Source organism: Schistocerca americana, chromosome 1, assembly GCF_021461395.2.
Source record: "Schistocerca americana isolate TAMUIC-IGC-003095 chromosome 1, iqSchAmer2.1, whole genome shotgun sequence".
Classification (NCBI taxonomy): Eukaryota; Metazoa; Arthropoda; class Insecta; order Orthoptera; family Acrididae; genus Schistocerca; species Schistocerca americana.
Window position 1 is genome coordinate 289300991 of NC_060119.1, and position 14194 is coordinate 289315184.

At 43.3% G+C, this 14194-nt stretch overlaps 1 protein-coding gene across 1 annotated transcript in view; it reads right to left on the bottom strand.

The window, feature by feature from the left end:
* Positions 1-14194, bottom strand: part of LOC124544694 (coiled-coil domain-containing protein 13-like) — a 77449-nt gene that overhangs the window by 9394 nt on the left and 53861 nt on the right. Inside the window, exon 8 of the mRNA XM_047123372.1 lies at positions 9561-9780. Coding sequence (XP_046979328.1) covers positions 9561-9780 — 220 coding nt within the window. The remainder of the gene's footprint in view (positions 1-9560; positions 9781-14194) is intronic.

Here is a 14194-nt window from a genome sequence, read left to right on the forward strand (position 1 = left end):
TCTAAACAGTGCCCCAGGAAAAAGTGATGCAACCGCTGTTGTTTTCTACAGTACATACGTATGTGATTTGGCGGACAGGGTGGTCAACAATTTGCGGTTGTTTGTTGATGATGTTGTGGGATACGGTAAGGTGTCGAAGTTGAGTGACCGTAGGAAAATACAAGACGCTCTGGATAAAATCTTTAGTTGGTATGGTGAATAACAGCTATTTCTAAATGAGGAAAATATAAGTTGATGCGGACGAGTAGGAATAACAAACCTGTAATGTTTGTATACAGTATTATCAGTGTCCTGCATGACACAGTTACGTCGTTTAAATATATGGGTGTAACGTTGCAAAGCGATATGAAATGCAACGATCATGCGAGAAATGTGGTAAGAAAGGCGGATGGTCATTGGGAGAATTTTAGGAAAGAGTGGTTCTCCTGTAAAAGAGAGCGCGTATAGGACGCTGGTGCAACCTATTCTTGAGTGCTGCTCGAGTGTTTGGGATTCGTACCAGCTCGGATTGAAGGAAGATATCGAAGCAGTTCAGAGGCGGACTGCTAGATTTGTTACTGGTAGGTTCAAACAACACGTAAATGTTACAGAGATGCTTCGAGAACTCGAATAGGAATCCCTAAGGGGAAGGCGGCGTTCTCTTTGAGAAACACAAATGAGAAAATTTAGAGAACCAGCATTTGAAGCTGACTGCCATACAATTCTGCTGCCGCCAACATACATCACGCGTAAGGACCACGAAGATACGAGAAACGACGACTCATACGGAGGCATGCAGACAGTCGTTTTTGCCTCGCTCTGTTTGCGAGTGGAAAAGGAAGCGAAATGAAAAGAAGTGGTGTAAGGTACCCTCTGCCACGCATCGTATGGTGACTTGCGGAGTGTCTATGTAGGTGTAGATAGATTGAAGTTAATGATGTATAGAAAGCCTTTCAAACAATAGATAAGATAGGAATTCGCTTTTATTGCTGAATCCTTTAATTTTATTATTAATTTTATCTGTGATGCAGGGGCAGACGAGAGTCTTTAAATACACTACTGGCCATTAAAACTGCTACACCACGAAGATGACGTTCTACAGACGTGAAATTTAACCGACAGGAAGAAGATGCTGTGATATGCAAATGATTGGCTTTCCAGAGCATTCACACAAAGTTGGCGCCGGTGGCGACACCTACAACGTGCTGACATGAGGAAAGTTTCCAACCGATTTCTCATACACAAACAGCAGTTCACCGGCGTTGCCTGGTGAAACGTTGTTGTGATGCCTCGTGTAAGGAGGAGAAATGCGTACCATCAGGTTTCCGACTTTGATAAAGGTCGGATTATAGACTATCGCGATTGCGGTTTATCGTATCGCGACATTGCTGCTCACGTTGGTCGAGATCCAATGACTATTAGCAGAATATTGAATCGGTGGTTTCAGGAGGGTAATACGGAACGCCGTGCTGGATCCCAACGGCCTCGTATCACTAGCAGTCGAGACGACAGGCATCTTACCCGCATGGCTGTAACGGATCGTGCAGCCACGTCTCGAGACCTGAGTCAACAGATGGGGACGTTTGCAAGACGACAACCACCTGCACGAACAGTTCGACGACGTTTGCAGCAGCATGGGCTTTCAGCTCTGAGACCATGGCTGCGGTTACCCTCGACGCTGCATCACAGACAGGAGCGTCTGCGATGGTGTACTCAACGACGAACCTGGGTGCACGAATGGCAAAACGTCATTTTTTCGGATGAACCCAGGTTCCGTTACAGCATCGTGATGGTTGCATCCGTGTTTGGCCACATCGCGGTGAACGCACATTGGAAGCGTGTATTCGTCATCGCCATACTGGCGTATCACCCGTTGTGATCGTATGGGGTGCCATTGGTTACACGTCTCGGTTAGCTCTTGTTCGCATTGACGGCGCTTTGAACAGTGGACGTTACATTTCAGATGTGTTACGACCCGTGGCTCTACCCTTCATTCGATCCCTGTGAAACCCTACATTTCAGCAGGATAATGCACGACCACATGTTGCAGGTCCTGTACGGGGCTTTCTGGGTACGGAAAATGTTCGACTGCTGCCCTGATCAGAACATTCTACAGATCTCTCACCAATTGAAAACGTCTGGTCAATGGTGGCCGAGCAATTGGCTCGTCACAATACGCCAGTCACTACTCTTGATGAACTGTGGTATCGCGTCGAAGCTGCATGGGCAGCTGTACTTGTACACGCCATGCAAGCTCTGTTTGACTCAATGCCCAGGCGTATCAAGGCCGTTATTACTGGCAGAGGTGGTTGTTTTGGGTACTGAATTCTCAGGATCTATGCACCCAAATTGCGTGAAAGTGTAATCACATGTCAGTTGTATTATAATATATTTGTCCAATGAATACCCGATTATCATCTGTATTTCTTCTTGGTGTAGCAGTTTTAATGGCCAGTAGTGTAGTTAGTAACCATAGGTGGGTGTAGACGTATTAATGCGTAATTTTTGTGGACCGTTATTCCATTTCATTAAGAAGTTAATAAATTTTGAAGAGATAGCAATTGCTATAAACGTGAGCCCCCTTTGGACGTACACGGCCTTGTCGCAGTGGTTAAAACCGGGTCCCGTCAGATCAACGGAAAAAAAATGGTTCAAATGGCTGTGAGCACTATAGGACTCAACATCTGAGGTCATCAGTCCCCTAGAACTTAGAACTACTTAAACCTAACTAACTTGCGGACATCACACACATCCATGTCGGAGGCAGGATTCGAACTTGCGACTGTAGCGGTCGCGCGGTTCCAGACTGATACGCCTAGAACCGGCCAGATCACCGAAGTTAAGCGCTGTCGGGCTGGGCTAGCGCTTGGATAGGTGATCATCCGGTCGCTGGAATGAATCCTTTCAAATAATTTTCTCATAATGTTTGTTAAGAAAAAATGAGTGTTACTCTCAAACGGTCTTTGTTGCACAAAAGTATCGGCAGAGTTTGGAGATGTTAACACCGGTCATGCTAGCGATGATTTTAAATATTTGCCAGGAGAGTGAGATCGCCTAGAAATAGCCCATAGCAATGTGATGTTCATATAGGACCCTCCTATACCCTTTAGGCATGCCTCCTCATCTAATGAAAAAAAAACATCACAATAGACAATGCCTTCAGAACAAAGAACCCGGAGCAGTCTTTCACACGGGTGACCAGGTATCCAGATCCAATCAGACGAAGCAAAGTGGCTTTACAACATTGAACTATTTCCGCCCTTTCACACTAGAGCTGCAGAGGTTAATCTTCGGCTCACTGTTGCCGTCTAGTCAAATGGGAGCCCTCGGACGGGATGCAGTGAAGGACTTGCCACCACTCGTGTGCAAGTACAGTAAAATCATTCAGTGGGTGTCTGACGGTGGAGAAAACAGTGACTCTATTCAACAAAATAAGTTCCATTGCTGACATGTAGACTAGGGTCTTACCGTGGGGCTGTTCAACACCTGATCATTCAAATGTCTTTTAAAAAATTTGACATTTGGGACAAAATATATAGCGGGGATGTTGGTAATTTTGCCCTACATGAGAAGAAAATTACAGGATAAAAAAGGTCACTCGAACACTATTCAACCCTGCACAGAAATGGGGTAACCACACACAGGACGTTCGTTTTAGCCTACACCAAAACTCTAAAACTTATCGTAAGACAATTCTGTAATTTTGAAAAATTGATTCTTCGATGTTAATAGATGCAATACCTTGATAGACATAAAATTCCTCAAAAATGACATTATGCTGTTTTTTATTAGCACACTTGTATCTGTAATTAGAAAACTACTAAAATTCTAAAAAAAATCTATGCTTTTGCAACAAAGGGGTTTATTTTATACTCACCTCAGAGTTGGAGCAATTCTCTCTTTCACTGTTATATGTCTGTTCATGTTGACGTCCACCAAGTAAAAGAATAACTCCAGTATTATACAGAGGGCACAAGCTCGGTTTAGGCACAACAAATGATGGTAATACTGCTGGACGCTTTTTTTTTTTTATTTTTTACGATGCGTTGTTAACTAGACAAGTTTTGGGGATTGATGAGGACCTGATGATGAAGAGCAAAGTAATATTGCAGACAACGTCAAGCAAGAATGCCATTGCTGTCGAGAAATTTAAAACGAACTGCTTGAATGTGGCAGGACGAAATGTAGAATTATACTCATGGTACCAGGCGTCGACATCAGTCCCCATAGTTGTGATGCTCCATTGTCGATTGGTGGGCTATCTTAAGATGCACAGAAAGCTCGAAATAAGGATATCCGGCATTACCGAGGAGATTTTACGCGCTAATATTCCCGTGAGAAAACGACGTTTGCCGTATTCCATCGGCTCCTGACGCCTTAGAATGCACTTATTTCGAGCTTCGAGAAAGGCACTTGAAGATGACGAACAGATGTCACCTGAAGTAAAAGATCTGCTTTTCGACCCATCTCTCAGTGGACAACTCAAGCTACTCTTTCGATTAAATAATCTAAGATATCGATAAATACATTTCGACAGGACAATTTCAAGTTCCAATTCGCTATCAGCGATCTCGTAACACCTTATATCTGAAGTTTTAGTCGAATACACTACATGTATAATTTTTGACCCGCCATATTGTAACCAACATTTTGAATCCTGAAATTCCGAAATCGGATTAATAATCAGCGACATGAGAACACAGTTTTGCAGAATTTTATGTCCAGTTTTCCATTACATCAAGGGTTTGAAGCGGGTTGGTCTACTATGCGGCGGTGTTTCAGCTTTCACGTCCGTGTAAGTTACGGCGAGCCGGACTTCGACTCTGTGTGTCGAAGATCGCTGCGGCAGTGGGCTCCCTTGATCCCTCTGCCTCTCGTGGGAAAGAAGTGGTATACAACATCTAATATGGAGGTAAATGCACAGAGGTATATAAGCTCACTGGAGAAAATATTAGTCACCTCCTTAAAGCAGTACGGGTGGTAGCTATGGTGCGATGTCGACTGTGCAGAAGTGGTACGACACGGTCACGTTATCCCCAGTCGCTGACGTAAGTCATAGGTGTGGTGTTAATATGCCAGTCAATTGTATGGAATAAGCGTAGTAAGATGGGTAGACGTGACAGAATTCCAGAAAGATGCTATCGTCTTTGGACGTGCTCATCACCACACGGTGAATGAAATTGCCTGATGTATTGTTGTACCAACGCAAACTGACCAACGTATCTGTAAGGAATAGTGTTGCACACGCTATCATGTAACCTGGTGGAAGAACAGTACTCATCGCCGGCCGGGGTGGCCAAGCGGTTAAAGGCGCTGCAGTCTGGAACCGCGCGACCGCTACGGTCGCAGGTTCGGATCCTGCCTTGGACATGGATGTGTGTGATGTCCTTAGGTTAGTTAGGTTCAAGTAGTTCTAAGTTCTAGGGGACTGATGACCTTAGAAGTTAAGTCCCATAGCGCTCAGAGCCATTTTGAACAGTACTCATCACAAGACCCTAATCGAAAGGGACGGAGAGTCACACCTTGTCAATGACAGTCGGTTTCAACCGTGGGAAGAATTTGTGCTGCAGTGAGTGAATTCCATCTAAATCAGTTTCCGAGAGAACATTGCGTAGGAAACTGCAGGCAATGAACATTGAGAGTCAAATATCTTGCGGAAGGTCATTTCTCAGGGAACCATATAAAGACGCTGGTCTTCAATGGGCCAAGGGAAATGGAAACTGACTGGAGGCGTGAAGCGTCATGCAATGCCTCATTGCCTGTTTTCAGCTGGTGCAAAACGTCGAGTGCAACGATGGTCCAAAGAAGCACGTAATCTGCAGTATGTAGGTTTGGTTCGAGATGGTTCTATCACGATTTAGGGGTGTTTTTCGTACCTTCACTAGGGTCGACACACTCATGTAGCAGTAAAACATCAATCACGATGTTTATTAAACATTCCTGATCACCAAATGTTGCCCTTCCTGCTAATGACAACAGCGCGTTCACAGGGCTGCATTTATGCACCGTACCGTACTTCGACTGGCCCGGTAAATCAAGCGATCTCTGTCTCTCTCGACGAATATCGGGCGCATGACGAAAAAATCCGGGAATTAACATCGTACTGTGTGAGTGGATGATACTGCATAAATAAGCAACTTTCACACGTGGCGGCTGAATGCATGGAGATGCTGAAATTAAGGCACAAGATGTGGAAAAGCCCTGTTATACTGCATTGCTACGGACCATACGAAATGTCGCCTCTGGATGTTGGTGCCAGGACCAGTTTATCGTTTAAAATCAGGGTCCTACTAACTCAACGACGATGGAATTCAGGTCTTATTATCATGTTGCGTGCGTAGTGTACACAGATAGGTCCAAGTCTAGGGAAGGTGCTGGCAGTACTTATTGGATACCTTAAAGCAAACTACGAGGCCTATACAAACTGGATCCACAGTCTACTATACGACAGCTGAGCTGGTTGCCATTTTGGAAGCCCCGACATTCGCACAGACGACCACAACTGATACATAGTCATAATCTCTGACAGTATGTCGACCCTACAACTGATTGGGCGCCACCACAATACCTGTCCCAACCTCATAGTTTCAGCAATGGGCGACGTTGTGTTTCAGGTGCAGCGGAAGTGTCGCAACATCGTGATGGTATGGCTGAAAGACGCAGCGGAAGTGTCGCAATATCGTGATGGTATGGTTGAAAGACCACCTTGGGGTACCTGGAAATGAAGAAGTAGATAGCCTGGCAAAGCAAACCTCTCTCCGTGACAGTATTAAATATCATAAATTCCTTCTCAGAGACATTGTACCCCTGGACAGAAAGCTGCTGTCACAAGAGTGGTAGGACTAATGATGTACGAGATCTAAAATCAAGCGCAGAGAATACACAGTAATTGGTCCCAAGATTCCAAGAGTACCACGGTACAGTAAGGCACAGACATCAAAGAGCTTCATTGCAGTTGTAGCAAGGCTGAAATTTAATTATTGGGAGTTAAACCAACCCCTCTATCGGCTCAGCCTAAGCGTAGCCTCTCTATGTGATTGCGGAGAGGAAGAAGTTCGAAACTATATATTCCTACATTGTCCTCGGAACATGTATCACGTAAGTGTCTTTACATGTAATATTTGGGCTGCTGGTCATAAAAGCTTCGAAATCTTGTTAGTGTCCATTGATACAACAACGTATAAAATACTATACTAGTTGCCTAAGAGTGACAACATCGAGTAATAACTCCCTGTGCTACTATCTATTTCTATTGATAATTAGAATTCTAGCAGAAGAGGAAAGCATAATTAACTGTCTTTATTTTCATGTGCTATTCATCCGATGTGGAACACTCAGCCTGTCAATGTGTCACTATGTACATACTTTGTGTAAGTGTCTGAATACTGTTGAATGGACATGTGTGGCTGCAAAACACATATCTGGCTATTGTATACTATACTCATGATCTGTCTGCATGGTGCTTCTAGAGCTGCACAAATATTCATTTCTCTGTCTGAAGCATTAAGACAATTTATACAGTACCTACATAAGAACATTTTGTTGTTAATTTAGAGATATAATGATTAATGTAGATTGAAATGCCAAATGTGTACCCATGTTATTTTATCATTTTTTACTGTGTTACCAGTAGGATTTTTACGGCATACTACCTCTGCATATAGTGTGTTAAAATTTTGGCCTTGTTTACTCGTTTCAGTGTACTGTGGATGTAAAATTTCTTTCATGTCGGATTCTGTCCTTTGTTAGGCCTATGTAACTTCGCGCAAGGGCAGGACTTAAGCTAATGTATACTCTATATTGTCATAACAAACTGTAGAATCATATTACCAGTGTTGAGAAAGTTGTATGAGCCCGTACCAAAAGCCAATAAATTACAAAGAGTCACCTTATCTTAATCGCACAAAAAATGTCTGGGACTTTTTGCAACTGTTGATGAAAGGTATATTCACGATCCCGCGATCTGGTTGGGCCGCAGGATCACTAATGTTACTTCAGCTGGATATGTCATAACTGAAGGATCTTATGGACTCACTTCCTCACCGAATTGGGGACATTATTAAAGCTAGGTACATTACTGGCCATTAAAATTGCTACATCAAGAAGAAATGAAGATGATAAACGGGTATTCATTGCACAAATATATTATACTAGAACTGACATGCGATCACATTTTCACGCAATTTGGGTGCATAGATATTGATAAATCAGTACCCAGAACAACCACCTCTGGCCGTAATAACGATACGCCTGGGCATTGAGTCAAACAGAGCTTGAATGGCGTGTTCAGGTACAGCTGCCCATGCACCTTCAACACCATACCACAGTTCATCAAGAGTAGTGACTGGCGTGTTGTGACGAGCCAGTTGCTCGGCCACTATTGAACAGACGTTTTCAATTGGTGAGAGATCTGGAGAATATGCTGGCCAGGGCAGCAGTCGAACATTTTCTGTACCCAGAAAGGCCCGTACAGGACCTGCAACATGCGGTCGTGCATTATCCTGCTGAAATGTAGGGTTTCGCGGGGATTGAATGAGGGGTAGAGCCACGGGTCGTAACACATCTGAAATGTAACGTCCACTGTTCAAAGTGCTGTCAATGCGAACAAGAGGTGACCGAGACTTGTAACCAATGGCACCCCAAACCATCACAACGGGTGATACGCCAGTATGGCGATGACGAATACACTTTTCCAATGTGCGTTCACCGCGATGTTGCCAAACACGGATGCACCAACACGATGCTGTAAACGGAACCTGGTTTCATCCGAAAAAAACGACGTTTTGCCATTCGCGCACCCAGGTTCGTCGTTGAGTACACTATCGCAGGCGCTCCTGTCTGTGATGCAGCGTCAAGGGTAACCGCAGCCATCGTCTCCGAGCTGATAGTCCATGCTGCTGCAAATGTCGTCGAACTGTTCGTGCAGATGGTTGTTCTCTTGCAAACGTCCCCATTTGTTGACTCAGGGATCGAGACGTGGCTGCACGATCCGTTACAGCCATGCGGGTAAGATGCCTGTCATCTCGACTGCTAGTGATACGAGGCCGTTGGGATCCAACACGGCGTTCCGTATTACCCTCCTGAACCCACCGATTCCATATTCTGGTAAGAGCTATTGGATCTCGACCAACGCGAGCAGCAATGTCGCGATACGATAAACCGCAATCGCGATAGTCTACAATCAGACCTTTATCAAAGTCGGAAACGTGATGGTACGCATTTCTCCTCCTTACACGAGGCATCACAACAACGTTTCATCAGGCAACGCCGGTCAACTGCTGTTTGTGTATGAGAAATCGGTTGGAAACTTTCCTCATGTCAGCACGTTGTAGGTGTCGCCACCGGCGCCGACCTTGTGTGAATGCTCTGAAAAGCTAATCGTTTGCATATCACAGCATCTTCTTCCTGTCGGTTAAATTTCGCGTCTGTAGCACGTCATCTTCGTGGAGTAGCAATTTTAATGGCCACCAGTGTATTATGTGACATTAGTGGGATGTCTGGTGGAGGTGACCAATTTTTTTGTCCGCAGTGTTTCCCTGTGTCACGGTTCCCGGACACGAGAAGCGCCCTTGGGAGCGTACCTTGGTCTGCAGCTGGGCGGCGCGCGCGCGCTCCTGGCGCCAGCGGGCGTCTGCCTGCGCGGCGGCCTGCTCGCGCTCGTCCATGCGCGTGTGCAGCACGGCCACCAGCTCCAGCAGGCGGCGGCGCTCCGCCTCGGCCGCCTGCAGCGCCGGCGCGTAGCTGCCAGAGCCGCACTCCGAGGGCGCGCTGCGCGGGCTGCCGCACACGCTGCCCTCCACCCTGCCGCCGGGCACGCGCACACCCCTCTCAGTTAACGCCACCATAGACTCAAGTTTCACTAAATTTAGAACACTAGCGAACCTCTCAATGCTTTTCAATTGCTGATTATGTATGGGAATTGGATATACGTCGTAACCTTCTCCTCCCCCACCTCCTCGTCGTCACTGTCTCTGTTCATCTCCTCCTCCACCCCCTCCTCTTCCTCCCCCTCCTCCATCTCCCCCTCCCCCTCTCTCTGCCCATTTATTCCTCGTTCCCCACTCTCTCTCCGGCACCTCCTTCTCCTCCCTGTCTCTGTGCCCATCTCCTCCTCCCCCCTTCCTGTCCACCTCCCCCCCCTCTCTGTCCACATCCTGAAAACAAGTTAATATTCTTACTCATAAAATTCGTGTTTTCTTCGATGGAAGATGTTATCTGGGATTCCGCTTTCAAAAGCAGTTGCTTGAAATGAGAGAAAAGGAATTACCACAGGAAGACAAAGAAATATTGCGTAATCGGTGCATAACATTTTTAGTAAGTCTGATTGAAGCAATGAAAATCAGGTTACCAGAAATTTGACGTTGGTGACAAAAATTTCCAGGATAAGTGTTGAACACGCACTAAATCACCACAAATGAAATGTGATTGATGGAATGGCTCAGTTCAATAGAAGTGTAAAATTTGTAGCAAGAGTGGATGATCAGTGGCGAAAAATTCAGTTGTTGAGTTGGAATTTGACCAAAGATATGAAAAAATTTGGGAATGAACTATTGCATTTCAAAGATGCTCATGGGGAATCCAGTTTTGAGGAATTAGCAACTTTTTGCCTCATTCCAATGCCGATGTTGGGAGGTTATTTAGCAGTATGAATGTAATAAAAAATAAGCAGATGAATAGAATGAAGTTCAATCTTTTAACTGATATATTAACAAAGAATAGGGTGTGGTTCGAGGTTGGAAGGAAAGTGCTGCAACGAATATGAAATTCCAATAAATATTGTAAAACAAATCGGTAGCAAGCAACCAAGTCAACCTGAAGCCGATGATGATGATGATGACGCAGACAAAAATGATTCATCTGAAGACGAATTAATTTAAACAATTATCTGTTGTTATAGAACTTGTTGTTATACAACTGATCATGACTTGCTGATTTATTTATTCTATGATCATTCAATAATTGTGAATATTTGATTATTTAATAATAAAGGGAACTAATTACTAACATACTTATTCAGAATGAGATTTTCACTCTGCAGAAGAGTGTGCGCTGATATGAAACCTCCCGGCAGATTAAAAGTGTGTGCCGGACCGAGACTCGAACTCGGGACCTTCGCCTGGCAAAGTTTTCATCTGCCAGGAAGTTCCAACATACTTATCATTTTCATTCACCATAATTTAAAAATTTTTTGTTAGTGGTTTTCTGGTGGTTTTTGCACTTGAAACTGGTGGGGAGCCCACTTTAACTGTTAACAACACTGCATTCTGCATTGTTTGCCAAATATGGTCAAAATTTTGTGGTGAGCCAGTCAACAACTATATCTGAGTTTTGCTAACAACATTTCCCTATTACGAATCATTTAAAAAAACAAAACGCATTTCTGTCTGAAGGTTACAGAAATTATCGTGTAAAAGCCTGAAGTAAATTGGTCAAGAACTTTCCGAGATACTTGCTAAAAACATTTCCTGCTTATATAATATAATGTATATATTACTATAACACATATATAAAAAAATGTGTAGCCCTGTCCCCTCGAAGATTTATTTGAAGTAAACGGTTCAGAAATTCTCCAGAATTCGGAAACAAAGTTAAATTATGACTTTTCTTTATGTAGTAGCGTAGAATTCAGAGCTTTCTCCATTAGGAAAGACAACATAATTTTGTAGTGACTGTTTCCATAGAAGCAATAGCCCTTTAAAAAGCGTCTCCACCACACCCACTTCAGCTCAGCTACAGAACATCGTCGTGAAGTGCTTTTCTCAAACACACGTTTGCAAATATACCACATCAATGTTCTCCAACGTTGTTGTTGTGCTTCCAGTTGCCATATTTCTTATATCTACTATAGCGGTCACAGAGTACATAAATTTAATGAACAGAAAACACGTTCCCGCGAATTTCTTCCCACTATGATCCACAAAGAATGTTTTTCTGTCATGTACTGTCTACTAGATGAAAGATTACCTATCTGAGTATTCAGTAACAAGTTTAAAGGATCTGTGTTGTGCGAAAGGATTTGTTTAAAAACCAGAGATAAGCCACCCTAAAACGGAACAAGTGATCTGATGCTTACGTGGATAGATAGACAGATGTGCGACACAAGAGACAGTGCCAACATCACATAGGACTTAATGGTTAAAGTGATTTGTGACTATAGCACTCTCCAGGCGCAGCTGTCAGTCATATCTGGCTCACAAGCCACAGAGTTGGTGTACGAAAATGGACATACTCAAAATACCTACGTTAGCTCTATTAAAATGCAAATTTCCTGCTTTAACCATATGCTATTCAAGTTGTTTTGTCTGTAACATATACAAATAAAAACTTTAATATCCATGAAAATGTTATAAGACAAAACTGGAAAATCCCACATTCTCTCAGAAAACCAAAAAGTGAAAAAAAGGGATACAAGAAGACTCGAACCCACTACGAATTGTTCATAAGTCGGTGACTCAACCAACTACGCCACGCTGAATTACATGTTACGATCTTCTGATGGGTTTAATTGCTGATATGTCATTAACTGACATTTAATTATAACAAATTGTTCTTATAGCGTAATGGTGCTTAGAAATAGCCTGTAATCGTAGGGTGTAAATTAGAATATCCGTAAAACCCACCATATATGGGCTTCTATCAAAAGCAACAAATGCAGTATGGTGCCTACCAAGTTTTGCTTTCGATGCAGAGCGTGCACTTGCTTCTTGTTTGTTCAGTGTTTCGTAGCACGGTGGCTAAATATCGCAGAACTTATGCGCGATTATGCCTTCTCAGCGTGAAGTAACGGAAGATCACATCTCAAAATTCGTACAACTCCATGTCAATGGCATCTTTCCCGGCCCATATGAGAACGGCTTTAACGCTGTTTGAGTCAAGTGTGTAATATTAGTTTGTGTAGATTCTTGATTTCTGGGCGTCTGGTTTTTAGTCATGAAACAATCTCAAAGAAATGGCAGAAATATTCCCAACGTATTACAGATTCACTTCTGCTGCAATACTGAAATACTGAGTGTGGAATGCGTAATCGAATAACTCTCTCCTCAACATGACATGAGACAAATACCTTTTGTAGGTTTACTTTCCGAAACGAAAGTGGATTTAGATATTATTACCACTGCAAATGAACTCAATACAAAAAGTTTGAGATCACTTGAGATACAACAAGGTTTGAGAGCAGAAACAATATTGCAGACTTTGCTAGAACACTCTGAGTGCAACAGTATCATAGTCGTGTTAAGCGGTGCCAGAAACGAAATAATAAAAGACGAAGAGTTAGATGAAGAAAGTGAAGAAATGAGAGAGAAAAAAAAGCATCTGAGGTCTCAACATACACACCAGAGGATTCCGCTATGAGTGTGAACATGTAAATATTTTATTGCTGTTCTCTCAAATACATTTTGTTTTCTGTGTGAAAGCACTATGATCTGAATTTAAAAAATTCCACATACCTACTTGGCAAAGATATATACAAACACAGAGGAACTATATTCGTAGTGCAAAGGCTAGAGGCTGTCATGCAGCCACCTCGTGCGTACACGTGCGCGAGCTGGCGCCATCTCGGAATGCTGACTACTGCTAGTGTCAGTATATTGCTGCCGCAGAGCACCTCCAAACATACAGCTGCAGCCTAATTGCTGGACGCCACATGCAGTAACGCTGTTTTAAGCTAGCGTCACTTGGACACGGTGTAGATGGCTTTTTCAGCTCACAATGAAGTCTTAATAACTCCATATTTATCCGCTGCTATGGCGACAGACACAGTCATGAAGGGTCAGCGTAGCTTTCGCGTTGTTATTATAAACTGTTTTTATGGAAGAAAGTGGTGAAGTCACGTACTCGGTATTCGTGTACATCTGTACGTCACAGACCCAATGGCAACACATTCTGACAAATAGTATGGGAGGTTCGCAGCTGAGGATACAAACCTTCCCTCTTACAGTAGTGAGTAGGCTCACAAAATATGAGCACAATGAAATTAACTGTGAAGTGCAAGAGGCTTTTCGTGGTGATACATAACAAACTACTAATTTTTCTATAACTCCAGAACTATAACAATTCCAACAATAAAATTGGAGAAACTGCTATTAATGTCATAAAAAATATGTGGCTTAAATGTGGTAAACCTGTCATCTGCAGGGTAGAATTTCGAAGTTTCAGAAGCTTACTCTTCTAACAAACTGAAAAAAGTCTGCTACTTACCTCGTTGCGTTAATTT